This window comes from Conger conger, chromosome 17 (genome assembly GCF_963514075.1).
Source record: "Conger conger chromosome 17, fConCon1.1, whole genome shotgun sequence".
Lineage (NCBI taxonomy): Eukaryota > Metazoa > Chordata > Actinopteri > Anguilliformes > Congridae > Conger > Conger conger.
Genome location: NC_083776.1, coordinates 9,437,811 through 9,459,710, shown reverse-complemented (window position 1 = coordinate 9,459,710; position 21,900 = coordinate 9,437,811). Strand labels below are relative to the sequence as shown.

The 21,900-nt window shown below is 46.9% G+C and overlaps 2 protein-coding genes across 6 annotated transcripts in view; both read left to right on the top strand.

Annotated features, from left to right (window-relative positions):
- map2 (microtubule-associated protein 2) overlaps window positions 1-12,633 on the top strand; it is a 98,367-nt gene extending 85,734 nt beyond the window's left edge. For 2 of the 5 annotated variants that reach the window (XM_061225907.1, XM_061225906.1), the window contains 6 exons: window positions 974-1,284; window positions 6,114-6,206; window positions 8,254-8,346; window positions 9,637-9,718; window positions 11,895-12,007; window positions 12,392-12,633. In XM_061225907.1, coding sequence (XP_061081891.1) covers window positions 974-1,284; window positions 6,114-6,206; window positions 8,254-8,346; window positions 9,637-9,718; window positions 11,895-12,007; window positions 12,392-12,598 — 899 coding nt within the window. In that variant the 3' untranslated portion in view covers window positions 12,599-12,633. The remainder of the gene's footprint in view (window positions 1-973; window positions 1,285-6,113; window positions 6,207-8,253; window positions 8,347-9,636; window positions 9,719-11,894; window positions 12,008-12,391) is intronic. The other 3 variants (XM_061225908.1, XM_061225910.1, XM_061225909.1) reach the window with 3 other exon arrangements.
- A 3,043-nt stretch (window positions 12,634-15,676) lies between these two features.
- LOC133116881 (protein unc-80 homolog) overlaps window positions 15,677-21,900 on the top strand; it is a 58,798-nt gene continuing 52,574 nt past the window's right edge. Inside the window, exons 1-7 of the mRNA XM_061226885.1 lie at window positions 15,677-15,807; window positions 16,295-16,343; window positions 16,733-16,889; window positions 18,376-18,701; window positions 19,429-19,552; window positions 20,254-20,318; window positions 20,453-20,507. Of these exons, the coding sequence (XP_061082869.1) occupies window positions 15,716-15,807; window positions 16,295-16,343; window positions 16,733-16,889; window positions 18,376-18,701; window positions 19,429-19,552; window positions 20,254-20,318; window positions 20,453-20,507 (868 nt within the window). The 5' untranslated portion in view covers window positions 15,677-15,715. The remainder of the gene's footprint in view (window positions 15,808-16,294; window positions 16,344-16,732; window positions 16,890-18,375; window positions 18,702-19,428; window positions 19,553-20,253; window positions 20,319-20,452; window positions 20,508-21,900) is intronic.

Here is a 21,900-nt window from a genome sequence, read left to right as displayed (position 1 = left end):
GACTTCTTTGCAACCAAGAATTTTCCTTGTTTTATAGGGATCCTACTTTTTTTTTTTGTGGCTCATCTGAGCCCCGTTTGCTTAGATTCTAATTCAGTCTTGCCCTGCGTTCACTGCTTATGAAGGTTCCTTATTTTGGCCAGTTTTGAGTCGATATATCCTTATTTATGAAATTAAAAAGTCTATGAAATTATACAAAAAAATATGGTCGCTAATGCACAGATATTATTATTTCTGAATTAGCTGCATAGTGGCTGGCTAGCTGTTATAAATAGCTGTCATAACATGAGTGCTTTCAATTCCTAGTTATATTATGTAAAAATAGAGACTGACCCATGTTTTCAGGCAGTTTATAGTTATTTGCTAACTTGCTAGCTAGTCGTCTGCTGGATACAGGTGGACATTGGGTCAAACTTGTAATCAAACCAGGTTGTTAGTCAGGTAAATGGACGAGCCAGTTATACTGACCCCAGTGTGCTGCCTCCATAGACTGTCCCCTTTGAGAGAGATTAACCTGAAGCTACAAGCACAACACTGCTTTGCTTTCCGGATTGGTCAGCTCGCAGGTGTTTGAAACAGACAAGCAACAATAAGTATCTAATGAACTTTTACTTATCTTATCTTATAAACAGAGCTTCCCTCCAGGCATAACGCTGGTGATGTGGCGATGAAAGAGGAATTCTCTCATCGAATTTTACTCACGGTCACCGACTTCCATTCAACTGACTGAAGCAACAGTGCTGCCTATTTTTAACATGGCCTGCCGGGTTTCAGGCTCAACCGATTTGGGTCACAGATATTGAATTCACTGTTTTAAACATGTCAATGCAAATCGTTGAAATCAATTGGGCTGAGTGCGAAATGGTGTGCGAAATTGAGCCACCGGCAGGTTGAGAATCTTACACGACCCACATGTGACCTCTGCGTGACCCCTGCGTGACCTCTGCGACCCCCCCCCCCCCCCCCCCCGCAGGCACGGAGTCCGCCCGGTCCCGTTCGGCCCGCAGCGGCTCCTCCCCGCCCTACACGTCCGGCTCGGCCCCCATCACCCCCGGCACCCCGCCCAGCTACTCCTGCCGCACGCCGGGCACCCCCGGCACGCCCCGCTCCCTCAGCCTGCTGTCCCAGGAGAGGAAGGTGGCCGTCATCCGCACGCCGCCCAAGTCCCCCGCCACCGCGTCCAAGCAGCTGCGCGTGCTCAACCAGCCGCTGCCCGACCTGAAGAACGTCCGGTCCAAGATCGGCTCCACGGACAACATGAAGTACCAGCCCAAAGGGGGCCAGGTGAGGGTCCGCCCTGCTCTGCCCCCCCCGCCCCTCCCACTGCTGGGGTCAGCAGGAACAGCCCCTCCCACAGTCATTGAGTTTTTCCATCCCTTACGGAGTTTAGTTTTATCTGAAATATTACGGGTAAACACTTACTGTTTGTCCATAATATTTACTTAGCCACCTACTGGTCCCACAATCTATTCCTTATTGCAGGGTGACTGGCAGGGTGAATTTTGCCCTTACAGTACCAACGGCACTTGTCCATACAGTTTAAAGTTTGATTTCAGAACATTTCATTAATTCACTGGAGCATGCACTCCAATCAAAAGCAATTTACACGAAGCAAATAAGTGCATTGACCAAGGTTGTGTTAGCGGGCACTTGGAATGAGAGTCTACTCTCTAAGCAATTGACTTGATTTGCGCTTGTCCACTATACTGTTTTCTTGGCTTTCAAATGCTTAACGACTGTGAAAATAAACCCATGACCTTACCAGGGTGAGTATGCAGTTGCGAATGACAACACCATGTTTTCACTCTCTCTTCTCATCCGCGTTGAAGACCGTCAGAAGGTGCTGATGCAGTGCTACACCCCACACTGACTCCATCCTTTCAGCCCAAACACACAGCGCAGGGGAGTCTGGCTGGCTCCGCCCGCCCTGAGAATCATAATTAGCGCCTGTCAGCCTGCGTAATTACAAAACCCCGCTTCTGACTGAGCAAAGGCTGGGAGCTGGACTGGCTTTAGACTCATGCGAGCGCAACGCAAAGCGGCTTTCATACTCTTTCACCACAGTCCTCCACATACTGAAACCAAAATGACCGACGGGGTCCAGCAAGCGATCAGTTTTGATGGCGCGTCAGAGTGTCCTCATTAGCGTGGAACGGGAAAAACCTTAATACACACAGACGCAAGCAGACCCAGGCTCCTTTTTAAAAAGGCCTATTTCTTCAAAATTAACTTGTGTAATGAAAACATTGGTCTCAATATGCTCCACCGCATACACAGCCTGAAACTCTCACAGCATGCCTGGGGCCGCAGTGGTAAGAGAGAGAAAGTGCCCCGCTGGCATATAGGAAGAGGCCTTGGGAGGACCCAGACTCGGCGGGGGCAGCCCATCCTGCTCTGGCTGGGCTCCGGTGTGGGTTTGCGGGGGTCGTAAATCAGCGCCCGGCCGGCTGAAAGCGGGCAGGGCCGCGCGGGTCCCGGGCAGACGGTCCGGCCGTCCTTGCTGGCGGGACAGACGGTCCTGCTCCGTGACCAGACTGAGGAAGCGTGGATTACTCTGACATGTTTACGAGTGCAGCGGAGGGGAGAGGAACCGAACGTTAGAGGAGAGGCTGGGGCAGGGTGTGTGCATGTCTGTGTGTGTGTGTGTGTGTGTGTGGGTGTGGGTGTGTGTGTGTGTCTGTGTGTGTGTGTGTGTGTGTGTGTGTATGTGTGTGTGTGTGTGGGTGTGTGTGTGTGTGTGTGTGTGAGTGTGTGTGTGTGTGTGGGGGGTGTGTGTGTGTGTGTGTGGGTGTGTGTGTGTGTGTGTGTGTGAGTGTGTGTGTGTGTGTGTGTGTGTGCATGTCTCTGTGTGTGTGTGTGTGGGTGTGTACACTACCCCTCATACGGGACACTCTGGTAACCCTGAGATTGGGGAAGGGTGGTCCAGGGTTGACGTAGACCCAGTGCCACAGGGAGGGCAGGCCAGAATGTGGCCGGGCCCAGTCTGTCTTCCCTGCCTTCCTCTCTCTCTGTCCTTCAGGCTCTGTCCTTCCCCCACACTGACGCCGGCGCCTAGAGTTTTAGGTACATCGTGTCTGAGAAAATCATGCCACAGTGTGAATGTACGTGTGAATGTTTTAAATGCTGAAATCGGTTCAAATCAAATCGGACCCGCTTAGGACATCCGTGGCTCATTTGCAAAGCAAATAATAACCATACAAATCTACTTTGTCAGTTTGAAAGGGATGTTGGAAGTAGGACAGTCACATTTAGTTACAACATTTATATACAGTCCTTCCCATCATACCTAATGTTGGGGATAAGCTAGTTCAGAAGTGGGAGAAGAAAAATAATGTTTCATTATTGATTAACAAAAGAAAACTATTATTTCATAAAACCAAGAGCACAATATCTTAATCTAATCTTCATTTACAATAATAGCAATGGTTGTACTGCCAATATTTTCCTGGCAAATATGTCCGTGTGGTTTTATCAGCTATAAGACATACTGTATCTATCAAGATAGCAGGAAGAATAGTTGGGTTTGGGATGAAAGAAGTTAGACAAATATTGAGAAGCAATACAGTCTTATCTGTAAAGGTAATCAAATAATGATTGTAGTTTTCTAAGGCAAATTCCTGGCCATATAGGATTGGTGCAAGCCAAGACTTGGAACGATTTGTCTCCTCTCGCTCTCCCTTCCTCTACTTCATCCCCTTTTCTCTTTTGCTGACAGCTTCTTCTCTTGCTCTGACCTCCATTTTAGTGCTGTCACTGCAACCCAAACAGTGCCAGCAATGGGCTCAGACCACACCCCCTCCCTCCCTCCCTGCGTGCTGATTGGTCTGATACGTAGCTCCCCCCGATGAAGTGCTGCTGTTGGTCACACCGCAGTGTTTGTTGAAGGAGGAGTTCGTACAGGATGTTTTCGCGGTCGGACGATGTTGACACATCCCAGAATCCTTTGCATGCGGTGGAGGGTGGCAGGGGGTCACAGCTGAGAGGATTCAGCGTCGTCTCAGAGGGCAGCTGTCCCTGCATGGCCTTAGCTGACAGCCTGAAGGGGAACGTTCCAGAACGTTCCCCACGGAGGGCACAGCGCTCTAACTGTCCCCAGGTGCCGCAGCGCGAATGACAACCGTCTGTGTGGGTTTAGAGAGCCTGACAAAGACAGGAAGTGACACGGTGCACGGTGAGCTCAACGGCGCGGCAATGATGCGTGCCCGGCCGTGTGGAAGATGAACCGCCGGGTCTCTGAGCTTATGACATGGCAGATCCACATAAAGGTGACACACGCATCGCTCAGGAGAGCCTCAGCTGGGTGTGCAAGTGTTCTTCTGTAACCCGGGGCTGGTTGGAGTCATGTGACCAGGGCTGGCAGAGTCTCTGTCGGTGATTGATTGACATGACGGTGCCTCGGAGCCAAATTGCCCTGATGGAGCCAATCATGCGTGTTTAATGCGTTGGTGGCTGGCATAAATTCTCTATTTCATCTTCGTCCTATTGCTTTGGACCTTTGTCTCTGCTCACAAAACCCTAATCCACCTGACTTTCATGTCCGTCCAACGGGCTCCTGTCCCAGAACCCAAATTAATCCAAATCAAACCGTAGCAACTGGCAGTTCACATGAGAATATACCAGCCTGGAAATACGCTTTGTCTTTGTGAGGGCAGCCGTTATTTCCATTACGACACACATCCTTTCATCTGGTCTCCATTGGCCCCCTGTGGACACAGGTGGTATTGCGGCATCATAGGTTCCACAGCTGTTAATGGCAGACTGAGGTTTCATGAACCAGTATAATGGCTGAAACTACAGTTAGCTGTTGTTTACTGTCTTTGGTCTCTGCAGCAAAGCACAACGATTGGTTCAAATCAGTGCGGCTCTCATGGGCAAATGGATACGGTGGCCATTTTAGGTTTTGTGAAGCAGCGCTATCCCGTCTATTACGGCAGCCCTGGCGCGAAGCTTCACAGGTGCAGCCTCGTCAGTGTCTGCGGGGAGTGGAGTCGCACTGAGCGCGCTCGGAACAGGGAATCCTCTACGGCTGCATCTGTCTCCCTGTCTCAGCTCCTTTGTCCTCTGAGACCCAGAATGCACTGGGTTGTCTTTGAAAGGTGTTATTTTGCGTGCAGTCGCTCTCATTCGCCGCCCAGCCTCCTCGGTGTCTCCCGCCGCGTCCCACCGACTGCCGCAGTGTGCCCGGAGCGGCTTTACCTCCCCCGTCCGGAGCCAGTTGAAAGTGTGGCAGAACTAAGCCTTAGGGTGTGTCGCTCGTGAGTGGCAGGCACTGCAGTGAGCTCCTTCTGCAGAGATCAGAGCTGGGGGGAGGCAGGGAGCCGAGACGCGTATCTCCCAAACCGTGTCCGTACAGTTCTGCTCTCAGGGTCCTCCAGCAGCACGGAGTCAAAGCTGCAGTCCCCCAAATCCCCCCCCGCCCCCCAACCCAATCCCCAAAGTGTAACCCCTCTTTCATCTGTCTCCATCTGTTTCTCTGTGTTCCACGGTTCTGTGATGTGCATTTCCCCCTCCAGATGGGGGGACGTGCCCCTTCCATCCGAAACCCTGGGGCTCTGTCCTCCAGTCTGTGCTGAGGGAGATCACATCGGGCTTTTTGCTTTAATGCTTATCCGTTATTAGCGTGAAGCACAGCGAGGCATGTCCCAGACACACATCAGAGGCTAGAGGAGTCGTGTGCTAATGGCTCTCTACAAAAGCTATAGCTGCCCCACACTTGTAAAACCTCTCAGTTGTGTAGCCCCTCTCGATAGATGCCAGTCGAACCCCAGTGCCCCTCCCCCTCCCCTATCACATTCAATAACCGCCCCACCAGTTTTCTCAAGTCAGCCGGGTGCTCTAAACTCAACATCTTGCCCTCCTGTTAAGGTCAGTGTAGTTGGCCTCATGTTGTCTGACCTGTATTCATTTGTGCTGTTTGTCTGCCTGCCTGTGAACACACACACACAGACTGACGCACTTCCTCGCACAGAGCACATGTGTATCTGCACACAACATCTGTTCACATGCTCCTCCCGGACCTCATCAATGCACTTCCTGTGTAGCACGCAAACATTTATCTGACTGACCTGCCCTCCGCCTGCATTAAAGAACCACATATCTCTGTATTTTTCTAGATTCAGATTTTAAACAAGAAGCTGGACTTCAGTCATATACAGGCAAAGTGTGGCTCCAAGGATAACCTGAAGCACTCTCCCCGTGGTGGCAATGTATGTACTGCTCCATCCATCCCTCCTTCTCTCTCTCTCTCTATCTGTTGGTTTCTCTCTTACTCTTTCCCTCTCCATCTGTTTCCCTCTACCTCTCTCTCTGTCTCAACAGACACACATGAACACGTGCGCACACACACACACACACACACACTCACACACACACACACACACACTCAGTAAGAAGCTCATCTGAAAACCAAAGTGTCATCGCGTGTTTATCACGTCTCAAATATATACAAGCTTTACTGCTGTATATATTTACATTGACTGATGGCAGGTGTTGATGGCTTTCACATTAATGCCATCAACAGTTCACCAGTGTGCTCTGTGTCTGATCTAAACAAGCAGCTTTTTACCATGCACAGCCTTAGCAAATTAACACCTTTCAACCTCACTTCAAAGGACCAGCCGTTTCAATAGCCGTCACCTTCCAGGACCTCCTGGACGCTAGGTCAGTCCATCAGCTGAAAGATTCATCCCCTCCCCCTTTGTTTGACTAAAGCTGTCAGATTTTTTTTTTGTAGATGACGCATAGACAGGAAAATGTTTGGTCTGCATGTTAACAGGGTGGACTAGTGTGTTTGGAGTGTGCTGCTCCTCTAGGGGGCAGCTGAAGATTCACCCCCCCTCACACCCTCCCCCAAATCCCAAATCTCTATGTATTTAGCCTCTGCCACTGTCGGCGTTATACATGTGCCAACATTTTAGCAGTACATGAAAAAAACTGCTTTGCTGATACCAAACGTGGGGGGAGGATCATGGGATTTTTCTGGTCTGGGTGAGAAGTGCAGTGTGAGTGATGTGCACCTCTTGAGACTGAACATGTCTTGGCCAGAAGCCAGCTATGGCACCCTGGGCTCGGCTGTCTCCACCATTACACAGCGGGCCAAGTCTCCAGAAGGGACCGTGGCTAAATCAAAAACGCCGGCCCGGGGCTGGTGAAGTCTCCCTCCTGCTTTCCTACTTCTTTTTCTGCTTATGTTTGAGTTTCCTTCATTGTCAAACTCAAGTTCTTTGTTTCTTTCTCCCTCTCCCTCTCTCTCTGTCTCTCTCTGCCTCTCTCTCCCTCTCCCTCTCCCTCTCTCTGTCTCTCTCTCTGTCTCTCTCTGTCTCTCCCTCTCCCTCTCTCTCTGTCTCTCTCTGCCTCTCCCTCTCTCTCTGTCTCTCTCTGCATCTCTCTCCCTCTCCCTCTCTCTCACTCTCTCTCCCTCTCTTTCTCTCTCTCTGTCTCTCTCACTCTCTCCCTTCCTCTCTCTCTCTGTCTCTCCCTCTCCCTCTCTCTCTGTCTGTCTCTCTCTCCCTCTCTCTCTCCCTCTCTGTCTCTCCCTCTCTCTCTCTCTCTCTCTCTCTCTCTCTCTCTCTCTCTCTCTCTCTCCCTCTCTCTCTCTCCCTCCCCCTCTCCCTCTCCTCGCTGTGTGTTGAGGATGTGTCTGATGACGGCTCTGCACCAGGGCCCAGTATTGGCTCTCTGTTGTCTGTGTCTCAATCAAAACTGTTTTGTCTCCTTGCAGCAGCAGCAGTCACTGTCAGTCACTCACACGTTGCTGAAACTGTCTGTCAGCTGTCTAGACTGTCTCTAGTGCCCGACACCGTCCGATCAGGGACATTAGGCAGAACCAAACACAATACCACTGCGCAATGGGAACAACAAAATAATATAGCACTGGGGCCTAAGAGCCACATAAGGCTATATCCATCCTGTGGCAATTTAAATCTTACATTAAAGATAGAAAAATGGACTGAGAATATGGGTCCATCTCAGATTCAGGTCAGTCCATTTTAATCATACAAAGCCCCACAACACGCACACACACACCCACCATAGCTTGGCTCCCTCAAGCTTAGTAGCATGGGTGTCCTGGTTATAAGTAATCCGTTTAAACTTTAATGAAAGTTCAGGTACGGGGAACAACAAGAGCACTATCTCCACGCCAGGAATACCACAGCGCTGGAGGCTGTGCCCTGCACAGTGAGTCTATCGGTGAGGACAGGGTCAGACTGTCAGGCCAGGTAGAGTGTGGATAAAATGCCATGTCATCCCCAGGTTCTTATCCCAAGTGTAAAGCTGGACTTTAGCCACATTCAGTCTAAGTGTGGCTCCCTGGACAAAAAGGAGCATGCGGCAGGCGGAGGAAACGTGAGTGTTTGCACACCCAGACTGTGCTCATCGGTGTGAGTGCAGTCCTCTCTCCACTCTCGCTCACCTGTCGGTGGAAGGGAGGTCACACAAAATGGCCGCCTTTCGCCCCAAAGTCTTCTCTCTTTCACTAACCTCGTCAGAGTGTTGTCATGCATGGTCAGGCCATAACTACGTTACAGCAGAGGGGCAGCGGTTGAGTTCTGAACCAGGAGCGTGTGCTATAGAAGCACACGCACATAACCGGGAGGGCAGGGAGGCGGACTGCTCTCTCGGGGGGTGGTTAACCCCCTCCCTCCCCCCACTCGATAGCTGTTCTCTGTCACTGTGTCCTCCAGTGTGTTTGACACCTACGTCTGTCCAGTAGTGCATGCCTTGCTGTGTGCCACATCGCACCTGTGTCTATTTCTGTGGCTCTCTTCTCTGCGACTGACTGTGTTGCGCCATATCCACGTGATGTCGTGTTGTGGTTATCACGGCATGTTCACTTCATTTTCCTTTCACAGGTTGGCCATATGTTGCCACTGAGAACCGTGTTTACATTTTACAGTAAATATGTTTTTGAGGCTTGGTCCTGCTGTGAGGGATTAGCCGGCATAGCTGGTTAGCTGGCAGGTAGCATTTTCCATAAGCAGCGCGAGCTCCAGCATAAAGGCACATTCACATTTCTGCACACCCTCACCCACTACCCGACCTAAGCAAAGTGACTTATTGGCGTGTTTGGCAGTGAGGTTGTGCTTAAGTGGGCGGTTGAATTGAGTCCTCCCTCATTCTCTGATTGGCTAGCCGGGTGCCCTCATTTCAATGGCAGTGGAGTTAAATGCAGCAGCATTGGATTCGAATCCCTGTTGTCTCCAACAAAATGGCCGGTGGCTTCTTGCCCTAAGATGAGGCAGAGAGACCAGCAGTTTTATCTTTTTTTCCCTAGCAACAGTATGGTAAGCCCCTTCATTGATGTGTGGAGGCGGCAGTGGATTTCATACAGACGTGTGAATGTGCTGTAAATGCGTAAATTGGCTGTTAAAATGTTAGAATGATAATTAAATCAGAAAATTAATTACTATGTAAAACACATGATTATGCAGCAGGCCAGGATCCCTCTTGATGACTGCATTAAGGGGTGTGTACTTACTGTTGTTTGGAAACCTGTTTGCGTCTCAGCTGAACCTAAAAGAACCCGTGTGTGTGTGTGTGTGTGTGTGTGTCTGTGTGCACGCATGTGTGTGTCCCTGTCCCTGTCCATGTCCGTGTCCGTGTGTGTGTGTGTGTACACATTTGTGTTAACCACAGGTGCAAATCCAGACAAAGAAGATTGACCTGAGTCATGTGACCTCCAAATGCGGATCTTTGGACAACATCCGCCATCGACCAGGTAACCAGTTACACCTCCAGCCCACTAACTCAGTCAGAGGGGAGAGGGGCAGTCTAATGTGGAGGAGGAGGAACTAGACGAGTGTCAGGTTCAAATCTCATGTGGGGTTCGGCTATTGTGCCCTTGGGCAAGGTACTTAATCTGAAGCGCTTCAGTAAGTGTTCAGCTTTATAAGTGGACAGCATGTAAAAAAGCTGTGTAAGTTACTCTGGATAATTGCATCTGCTCAGTAAATCAATAATGCTATGTAATGGCAGTTGTAAGTGACTGCTTGCTTTTGAATCCTCGGCATGGACAAAAACGCAGAGGCATTTTGGGAGACATTAAACTGGACAATAATTGAATTACGCAGAATGCTACCAGGACATATTTCATAGCTCTTCTTTTCCTAGTAGCATAATACATTTGCTTTCAAGAGGCATCTTCCCGTGGAAAGGAAATACATGCATTTCTGGGATAGGTTTGGCTATCTATGTCGCCATCTGCTGGGCAGTCGTGTTTTTACACAGTTGTATTATTTATGTGATGTCATCACTTATGTCTCTGAGATCAGATTTAATTAATATGAGAGAGTAAAATTCAATAAAACTGGTTCCTTTGTGAAATTAATGAACAGAGTGAATGCTTTCTCTAAGGTCGAAAAAAGAAATGAACGGTTCTGGAATGATTATACCTGACATGAAAAGGTCTTATCAGTTGCATCTTAATGATATTGTGTTGTCCCGATTGTGATTATAGGCACAGTGCCCTCTGTCTCACATAGGATTTATATTTATTGGAATGTGTGCTCAGCGCAGTGTTGGATGTGATTGCTTCTATCAGACACTCAATCAAAAGAAAAGGAACGGGTGGAGTCAGTATTCAACATGCAAGGACAACAGCTTCATATGCCAAATTTGTTCGCATGATGGTCTCTGAGTTCAAGGCTTGCCAGTTCCTTTAATTTTCTCTTAGCTTTGTTCACTTTAAAAAACTAAGAAAAAAAGATGAGTCTAGGGGGTTTGGGGATTGGCAGTCTTCAGTTCTTGTTCTGTAATTTTGTCAGGTCCTTGACCAAACATAACGTAGGTCTTAATGGGAGATCATGCTTGCACTTCCTACTGCAACCTCCTTGCTTTATTGATTGGGCACCTGATAGAACCAATCACACCTAATGCTGCCCTCAGAACACATTCCAAGTAATTTAAATCACTTTGTTGTACATCGCTCTGGATAAGAGCGTCTGCCAAATGCCATTAATGTCCTACATGCCCTTCTGTCACCAGTGGAGCTTTGGAATCAAATCCTGCTCACTGCAAGAAAACAAGTTCACTCCTCCCTCTGATAGTAATATCACCCAAATGTAACACTCACTGGCAGTGATTTCCTTATTACAAGTTGCATTTGCACGTTGTTTGAGTATTATCGTTATTATCGCTGTACAACTTTTTTGTGATCAATATATTTTTTTAACATTTCACAACACCAACAAAACCAACCAACAAAAAAGTAGGGGGAGGTGGGCTTACAGACAAGGGCAGCACAAATTGAGATGTACTCTGGACAAAATAACATATACCACACAATATACAGTGTCATAATTGTCTAAATAAAGTGTGAGATGTCATCTCCATCCATGCCTGTCTCCATCCATGCCTCTCTGAAGTACATTCAAGGTTTGCAATTCTTTGAAGGCTACAGATCTAATACTTATGCATGCACATATCAGATGTACTCAAACACCTTGTAAACACATTTTTTTAGCAGATGTGAAACCTGCAAAAAACATCCCCTGTTGCTTTGGGTTTAAATACTAGAATCAACACTGAGCAGGCACAGACATGGGTTGGGGGTGAACTCAATTTGAACAAATTGCCTTAGATTTATTCATATAATTCCAAAACAATTTCACTATCTTATGAATGTAGAACGACCCCTTGGGCTGTCTAAACATAACAGTACATTACTGTGTTTGTGAACTCTTATGGTTAGATAGCCCAAAGGGTAAAAAATAGTTGGTAAGGGGCATATCTCTTCCAAATGAAAAATGCTTATTATTATTAAATTGAACATTTTACAACTAAATGACCTGTGAGAAAGACCAACTTGGTTCAGCGACAGTGTTTCAGATGGAGTTTTATGTATCGATATACGAATAGTCACAATGTTAATGTGTCTACCCCCCCCCCCCCCCCAGGTGGTGGACATGTGCGCATAGAGAGCGTGAAGCTGGAGTTCAAAGAGAAAGCCCAGGCCAAGGTGGGCTCCCTGGATAACGCCCAGCATATCCCCGGGGGCGGGAACGTGCAGGTGAGCCGTCAAGCCCCTGAAGGCGGGAATAAGAGGGCGTGACGTCGGGTAGAGATAAGCTGAGCGCGCGGCGTCATTCTGAGGCCGCGGATGATGGTAACGGACCGTGAACGGAGCCTTGGTGGACGCCAAGGCTGAGAGACATGGAGTCACAACACGAAACCTGATTGGAGAGGGTCCGGGAACCTGAAAAAGCAGCACCCCCAACCCCACCCTGCCCACACCCCCCAACCCCACCCTGCCCACACCCCCCGGCTCACACCCCTAACCCTGCCCACGCCCCCTCGCCCGCACCACTAACCCAGCCACACGTGTGAAATGATCCCCTCGACACCCCCTCGTCTTTCTCTGCACCCCCCCCCCCACCCCCCCTTCCCCCTTCAGATCGAGAGCGAAAAGCTTCAGTTCCGGGACGCGGCCAGGGCACGCGTGGACCACGGGGCCGAGATCGTGACGCAGTCGGTCAGCGCTCTGACCCCGACGCACTTCAGCAACATCTCGTCCTCGGGCAGCATCGACCTGCTGGAGTCCCCGCAGCTGGCCACGCTGGCCGAGGACGTCACCGCCGCACTGGCCAAGCAGGGCCTGTGAGCGCCCGGTCCAGGCCCCCGCGCCGCCCAGCCACCCGCCCGGCCCTCCCCTCACCACCCCCCACCCCCCCCCCTGCAGCGCAGCAGCGGGCTGGAGCCCGCTGGCATCCTGAACTGGGGACGCCCCCAGCCCCCTCCCTCCAATTGAAAAAAAAAGAAAAAAGATTAAAACAACCTCCTTGAACTGTAGTGACTGGGATATAACAGAAAACATGTTCTTTTTGCTTTATTGGTGTGTGTTGGTTTTGTTCACATCTGGAGGAGGTAGTCTGTAATTATTTTCTTCTGGTTTCCCCCCCTCCCCCTCTGTTAAATATTATGTATGATCTAGGTGAACAATAACCCACCCAGCACTGGTCCAGGGTCATTTTGGAATGTTTATTCAGTTGCAAAATGGCTGAGGTTTTGGATTAGGGGCTGGTTGTCTGGTCCTGGAGGTCAGAGTTTTTGGTCCCTACCAACCTCAGATCCTTTTCTACGAAGGCTAGGGTGGGATTTCAACAATCATTCGATACATGATTTTCTGCTTCCGTCAGTGCATGATTACCAGCTACAAACACCCATCAGCGGTAAATCATGCAAATCCACACCAACTTTCAACATTATTTACTCAACCATTTTTCTTTAAAAAGGGATGACATCTACGACAATAACTTCTTCTACCTGTAATATTGCATTACTGCGAGAATAAACTATGGTATGATGAGCATGTATCAATTTTAGTGCAGAACAGAGGTTATTTTCTATTTTAAACAAAGGTTTTTAGTAAGTTATTTCCTCAATCATTGGATAGAGATGAATACTTCATGTTTTGTAGACTAGTAATTATGTCATGCTTCCCCGATGGCTGCAGTGGCAGTGCTCACGGGTCCATATTCAAACCAGGCCTCATGGGGGCGCTAGACGGCTAGCTAGCTAGCTTTCACAAAGAGCAGGGCTCACCTTTAGGTTGTGAATTGACCGTCACAAGAACCGTCAGACTCCATGAACACAGATGATGAGGCTGATGGGATGCATTTATTTAACACCTTGCGCAGTATCAGTAACACGTCACCGGGCAAGGGGAAGCTCTCCTCCAGCCATCCAGTGTTTATCACCCATCTGCCACCAGAATGCTCTCACCACCCACACTAGCTTATAGCTTAGGTGGTGAGAGAGGGAAACAGAGCAGTGAATTTGAGCGTTCTCCATATTTGGTGTGAATTCACCTCCTGCGTGAAGGACAGATGGACATGCTATCATGTGACTTCGACCCCCCCCTCCCCCCTCCCCATCCCCGTCGCCCCCATGACAACACGGTCATAGACAACCCCATTGGACCCGGAGACGCCTACGGCCTGCAGTCATCAGAGAAGCTACCTCAACAGAGTTATCGTTATTATTTAAGACTATTCAATTTAGGGAGCAGCTATTTTTGGACACTTGACTCTGTGTTCCGGACCTCGGTCTATTCAAGTTACATTAGGATTCTTGTAGTTTTGTTTTGTGTACAAATAAATTTAAAAAAAAAAAGAAGAAAAAATGGAAAAATGTTATTGAAAAAGAAAGGAGAATCTCATTCATCTTGCATCTGTTTGATAGTGTTATAGTATATTTTTCTCTGTTGCCATTTGTGCTGCCCTCTGCTGGAAGCCCCTGGTGTGTGTTCCGCTTCTGTGTTTTTCAGCGAGACTCCTGTCCCCTCTGCCAGTGTAAATGTACTTATGAGGTCATGTAGATGTATGCAGTTTTCCCTCCTCTTGAAATAGTACTGATAATCAAATGCTCTTAATGATGACAATAAAAAAACTCATTAGCATGAAGTGTTTTTTGGCACATCTGAAATTGTGACCCACTCTTTGTGACCCGTGCACGTATGCGTGTGCATGTGTGTATGTGTGTGCTTGTGTGTGTGTGTGTGTGTGTGTGTGCATGTGTATGTGTGCGCTTGTGTGTGTGTGTGTGTATATTTTCATTGCACGTGGAAAACCTGAGGTCTATCATGGAAATACACTCACACCAACACAGATAAACTGTTTATAATAAATAAAACCATTTAGCAAAACATAATCGCTGTCTGCTCTATTCAGCTCCCACTGCCGACTGAAGCTCTTGCTGTGCACAACAGTGAAAGAGGTTTATCAGAAATGTTAAATAATTCTGATTTCTATAGGCCTGTGAGCACTACAGGATAAGTCTATGTTGCGCTAATTTCCCTGGCGCTGGTGTGCTTGTCATGCCTGCTGGGCACAGCTTATCTCACAAAGTATCAAATATTCAAGGTTCTTAGACAACCTCAAGCTCCAAATGTTTCATCTTCAAAACCATGTGGGTGCTTAAATCAACATACTACAGTAGTATGTAAAAAATATAGCTTTTCTATTTTTCAGAAAGAAACACATGAATGCTATGGTTGGGAGATTTACAGTAATAGTAGGATCATACAGGCTAAGTACTCAGCTTATTTAGTGTTCTTTCTCTTCTCCAAACTGACAGAGAATGGGCATATCTAACTAAAGGGAAAATAATAAATATATAATGGAATTTTTCAGACAAGAACTTTCAAACCCTTCATGATTTATTAACACAATTTCAATTAAATTCGATTTTAGGTAGATTTCAAAGGCTGTAGCCATGTCCTGTTGTAAAAAACGAACAAACATGCAAACAAGCTGTAGCCTACCTTTGTAGCGTCTTTAATATTACTCATCTAAGCATTTATCGATGGTAGGCGCTATGATGTCGTTGACGTTTACGATAGTGTATCCCTGATATTTTTGTGTATTTAAATACATTTATTCATTATTTAAATACATTTTATTCCGATCTCCGTTGTGTTTGGCGATATTGTTGTGTGGTAGCCCTTTAAGTCCCAGAATGTATGTTATCCGTTTCAGCTGCAGGAATTTCACAGATGTTTCCTAGCTACTGCGTCTTTAAGCCAGACGGTTTCGCTGTAGATAAATTACGATGCCGCTCCCAGCCACTGTTCACGGAGGGTGGTGCTGAAACCGGAGCTCCGCCGCCCGCTCAGTACTTGCAGCCATTTTACACACAACCCAAATAGTGATGTCGTGAGGTGACACATCACCTGGACCGACCAAGCCGCAGCGTCTGCCGAAGACAAGCCGGCGACACGATGGTGAAGAGGAAGAGCTTGGACGACACTGACCAGGAGTGCGGCAGGGGGATACCGTTCCCGATTCAAACCTTCCTGTGGAGACAGACCAGGTTAGTGATGTAGGCTACGTGATTGATAACAGGTGTTCACCACTGCTTAGCCGGAAAAGACTGTGTTGCATGATGGCTGTTAGTTGCCAAGGGAACTTGTTCCTTGTGAATAAATAGACGACATCTGCGTGTTTATTTGCCTAAGCAAACGATTGAGGATATTATTAGCCTGGAATTGTTTCTTATAAAATATGTTCCATGTCTCTACCATATAAACCGTTTGGTGTGTCTGTGTGTCAGAGTGATTTATGCGTAATCACCCATACGCCGTGTGCGTTTTACTTACGCAAATAAAATGTTGTCAGTTGTTATCTAATTGGAAATTATGTTCAACCAGTGATGCACTCACATTCACGTTTGTCGTATTCTTGGAATTGAGGTGAGCTTGAAGTCAACAGTCCTGCTATACCCTCCACATATATTTAATTCCAATATCCAATTTGTTATTGCAAAACTAAAACGTGGGATGATGTGTTCGTCCTTGCAGTGCGTTTCTGAGGCCGAAGTTGGGCAAGCAATATGAAGCCTCTTGCGTGGTAAGTAACCACGGTCATCAAAACAGGTTATCAATATGATTAATAACGATTTAGCATGTGCTGCTAGGCAGTGCATGATAGGCTCACTCTTCCGTCAGTGTTGTCTATATGACTGTTAAATCACTTGGGTATATTAGAATCATTCAGTGGTTAACCGCAAACAATGGTCATAGGATGCTTTTACCCAGAGTGACTGGCACTATTGTGCACACAACATTTTTTTTCAGAAAAACACCAGTACTGATATGACAACACTGTAGAAACTGGATCATTGTAAATTGCTATTTTACTGGAAATTGTCCATAATACTGTCACGGAGCATAATTATTAGGTGCGCAATGAGACGTACAGTAGCAGTACAGCATGAAAGCCTTTCCTCTCCCTCCCAGTCGTTTGAGCGGGTTCTGGTGGAGAACAAGCTCCACGGACTCTCCCCGGCTCTGTCCGAGGCCATCCAGAGCGTGTCTCGCTGGGACCTGGTCCAAACCGCGCTGCCACACGTGCTGCACTGCACCGCCATCCTGCTGTCCAACCGGAACAAACTGGGTACGGCCCTCTCTGTGCCCCCTTCCCAATCCCAGCGCAGATTATTCACCCCTGACTGAGGTGTGAGTCTCCCAGAGAGAGCGGTGGGATTTTGTGATGAATGATAGACCTAGCGGTGGTTTTGGTCCATTAGTGATTCTGCAGTGCCATGCGATATGTGTGCTTGTTTTTACAGAATTTGGGGTGATGGGCATGATTGTTCTTCTCGAGTGTGATATGATGTGTGTATTTATGTGGGCTGTTACCCTTATTTAACTGCGTAGATCAATTTAGAGCTCAATTCTGTTTTGTAGTGATGCTGTGGGTGATCATGGTAGCTAGGGAATGACAGGGATTATGAAGCCTGGCTTGCCCTCTCTTAATTATGTGTTATACAGGTGCTACTTCTGCAGTAAAACAGAAAATAACATAACTGTAGGCAGTTTTGAGAGGGAACGAGGGACCCATAGAAAACATTCTGTGGTTCCGTTTCCTCTGTGGATGCTGGATTACACAGTCAAGAAACGTACAATGCAAGCGCAGACCAATTCCTTTGCTGAAGACCCTGTGATTATAGTATTCTGGTAATGCAACCAAATAGAAAGTATTTGCAATACTGTACCCGTCAATCCATGCAATTTGCTTCAGTGAAATGTATTTATATTCAGATTTTTTGTATGCAGTGCATGATGGAAAATAGCTAGTAAAAATGTTAGTAGAAGATCAGCCCAAATTGCAATACATGTCCAGCAATACAGTGTCGATATTCAGTCTGAGAAAAGGATGTGTTGCGCATGCTAGCCTGCTAGCTAGCAATCTATTAGCTAAACTAATGGTAGCTAATTATTTGGCTATCTATGAAGCTCTTTTAGCTTTTTATGCATAGTTAGCACATGCATTTATCACATAGGCATATGCGACATGATTTTATCTTAATTATAATGTATAACTTAATGTTCTCTTTTAGGAAAACCACATCAAGGTACTGAAAGTCAAAAGTAAAGGGAAACCAATGTCCTCAGGCTAAACTTTAGCAATTGCTTAAAAGTAAAAAAGTGACATACTCCAGGTAAAAGGTTCCAGTGGGGTATGTGCACATGAGTATTATTTTAAATTACAATTTTTAACTTTGAAAAGGGTCCATGGTCATCCAGTGGTCCCATTAAGGACAGCACAAAAAATTAGATGCAATGATCACAGGCGTCATTATTTCTGGAACTGTACGATCAATACAATCGTCCACGTGGCAAGATTGACCCTGCACCAGTGTGTTTGCCTCTGACCCCCGTGTATTTGACAGTGTGCTCTCAAGTGAGATGGACATCACACCCTCTGACCTCCTGCTTACATCAGGTCAAACACACGACAGTCAGCTTTAATGTGTTTACCGAGAGTGTACGAGCTAAGTACGCCCTGGGCCACGTTCCCTCCCCAAGGGTCGGTGATGAAAGGTAGCTCCTTCCCCATCCTTCTGACCTTTGACCCCTTTCCCCGTGCGCGTCTCCAGGGCACCAAGATAAGCTAGGCGTGGCGGAGACCAAGCTGCTGCACACGCTGCACTGGATGCTGCTGGACGCCGCGCAGGAGTGCCAGCAGGAGGCGGGGCCGGGCCTGAGGTGGTCGGGAGGGGGCGGGGGCAGCAGCAGCAGCGCCTTCCTGCAGCCAATGGGAAACCCCGGCTCCCCGCCCGCGCCCCAGCCCCGCCCCGGACCCCGCTGCAGCGCCGGCTCATTGGACGAGGACGAGCACGCCCGCGCCAAGTTCTTCCACAAGAGCATGGCCACCGTGGAGCTGTTCGTCTTCCTCTTCGCCCCCCTCGTGGGCCGAATCAAGGTTCTCCCCGCCCCTAAAACCCCACCCCCCACCCCCTGCCCCTAACCCCCCCACCACCCCCCACCGCTCCCTGCCTCATCATTTCTGTCCCCGGAGAAGCCGACCCTATTGATCCCTGTAGAGAGGAGGGCTGTGTTGCACAGTGCAGGGATTGATCTGGAGGCCCGGGTTTCCCCTCTGAGCGATGGGGATCATATTTCTTTATTTGTGCGGCTCCATTACACTGAATTTATTAGATGGCATGTATACAGAAGTGGCCTTTTAATATTATCAATATTTAATGAAATTGAGTACTTCATAGTCATGCAAGTACAATGGGCATATATGCACATATAATTACAAGTGAAGTAACAACAACAGTTAAGTGTACTATATACACAATGTAGATTTTTAATAGACTTTTACATATATTAAAATATGTTTTCTATCAATTACAAATTTGACTAAATAATTGTATTTCACTTGTAAGTAATATAGTGACACATGCTACAGGAACGTTTCCATTTGAGTTTGACTCATTGCATCTAAAGACAGTTACTACTGAGGCAATTGTAATCAAAATCAAGAAAGAAGATGTTCCCAAGCATTGTGCATCCTGTCTTCCGTTAGTGAGACACATTATATACAATGCCTTCGGTATTGGCATTTTGGTATCATGTTGAATTTGGTCTGTTATTCTTGTGCTAAATGTGAAATTACAGTATATTGTATTTTTTGTATCCTACAGGAGTCTGACCTGACCTTCCGATTGGCCAGCGGCCTTGTCATCTGGCAGCCAATGTGGGAGCACCGTCAGCCAGACGTTCCGGCCTTCTCGGCGTTCATTAAACCTGCGCGCAACATTGTGACAGGTGAGTAACTCTGTCTGAGCTCACAGGCGTACGAGTCTATTCCTCCACCTGACAAGTCCATTTACCAGGAGCTAGGTTTAATTATAAATGGGGACAGAAGATGGAGTCTAGGATATGTCCTGAAATGCCAGGCATCCTTTGAAAAAATGCTAAAATTGTCAAAAAATCCACTCGCTGTGAAATGTGTGGTGTCCACACTGTGAATTTTAAGTAGGTCAATATCACACCTCTGCCAGCAATGTGTTGCTTGTTACTTGACAGTTTCCCCATCTCATTTCCACCATTCTGGTATTCCAGGCAAAGAAGAGAAATGAGTTCAAATCAAAGCATTCATAAATATTCAGGCTGGCCGGTGTTAATGAAGGGGATATAGCCGTATTTTACATTTTGAATATATGAAATTATTATATAGTTTTTAGCATTATTATCTTGTGACATTGTTGATATTTGATCCTGAACTGTTTATCTGCCACTGTTTTCCAGGCTAAATGAAATAAGTTGTTGCTACTATGCCTGTATTGTTTAGGAATACAACCAGATGCATCAGCAGAATATTAATGTTCCTCTTTTCGCTCATGAAAATGGTCATATTTCATATCGCATCAAGCAGATGCTAATGGGTTTTTATGTATTTCTGCCTCCATTCTTATTATGACATCAAGTGTAATCAATTTTACCTGCTGTGTCCCTGCTATTTTTAGCCAAGAGAAACTCTCCAACCAGCAACCAGTGCAGTCCCTGTGGGTCCAGCAACCCCGGCCCCATGGTGAGTGTTCAGGCAGTGATCAATGCTGTTCCCTAATTAAGTTCCCCTGCGGCCATAACCCCTTTTTGCCAGCGCGCTGTGGAGAGCTGGAGCCATTTGCTGCCCTAATCAATCACTCTTGTTGTCTCTGCAAGGGGTTCCAGGTGGTGTGTGAAACTGCCCAATCAGATTCCTCCTCCCCAGGGGCAGGTGGGCAGAGCTGTCGCCGTGGCAACTCTGTGGAGGGAGGTGGCCCTTCCCAGCCTGCTCCCAGAGACAGAGGTGTTCCGCAGAAGAAGTAGGGAAGCTTGCGCGCATGCACACACACGCGCACACACACACACATCCTCACACGTGCACACACACACACATACACACACACACTCACTCACTCCACACACACACAAACACACAAAGACACCGACATACACACATGCGCGCACGCGCACACACACACACACACCTACCCACACACACACAGGCAGGCATGCGGGAATATTTTTTTCCAGTGGGATTGGGGGTCTGACAGTTTGAAAATTGTCTCACAGACTCAATCATAAGAATCCAAATAATATGATAATGTTTAATGAGACAGATCCAATAATTAATTTACTAGGTTCTATACAGTATAGATAGTTGCGTACAATGTCCAATCTGAGCTTAATGTTTCTACATACATATTTATTATTATATTATATTAAAGTACCAGAAACATGCACCAATTTATAACCTACTATTGTAGGCCCAGGTGCTGTAAAGTACCACTTTAAATGCCTCCGTTTTCATCTCCTAGCTCAGGGATTTCTAACACATGAACTCTGAAGGGACATTTGAAGATTGCTTTGTTCTCAGCGTGCCCTTTCAAAGTGTGGGTCTAAATCAGAAGATGCTTCGGTCCCCCAGGGAGAGAAGTGCTATTGTACAGAAGGTTTACTTCTCCCCGTAAGCTCCCTGCCATCGCTGGGCACATTTCTCCTCTTGCCGTTCTCCTGAAGAGACACACGTTTGTGATGCTGGGGAATTGAGCAGGACAGTATTTTTAGCATATGCAGCCTCTCCCCTGACCTCTAATAGAAGCAGTCTACTGCCCGTGGTGATCTATTCCAAGAATAGAAGGCCACTCAAGAAGTTAAAAAAACATGACCAACAACACAATATAAATGCATGACATTTACATTATATTACATTTACAACAATGCATTCACTTACATACGTACACACAATGCATTCTCTTACATGCTGTATCACAAATGTAATCTAAATGTGAACGTGGCAATTATTCAGATAATTGTCTTGTATAGCAGTGATCAATCAACATATTCCCTGTGTTAATTTTGTATTTTAATGCATTTACTTGCAGTCTGAAATGTAACGAATATGACATGTATAAGGAAGGGAGTGTCAATGCTCGACTTGCTCAATATCCACTCAGTGAGCACTTTATTAGGTATTTATTAGATTTATTTTTTAGACTACTCTTAGTTTTGGCTGATTAGATAATCACATGAATAAGTAGGTGTAATAAAGTAAAAATGTTCCTAATAAAGTACTTGGTGAGTGTACCGTATGCAAGATTTTTCCAGATTGGTGATAAACAGTGGGG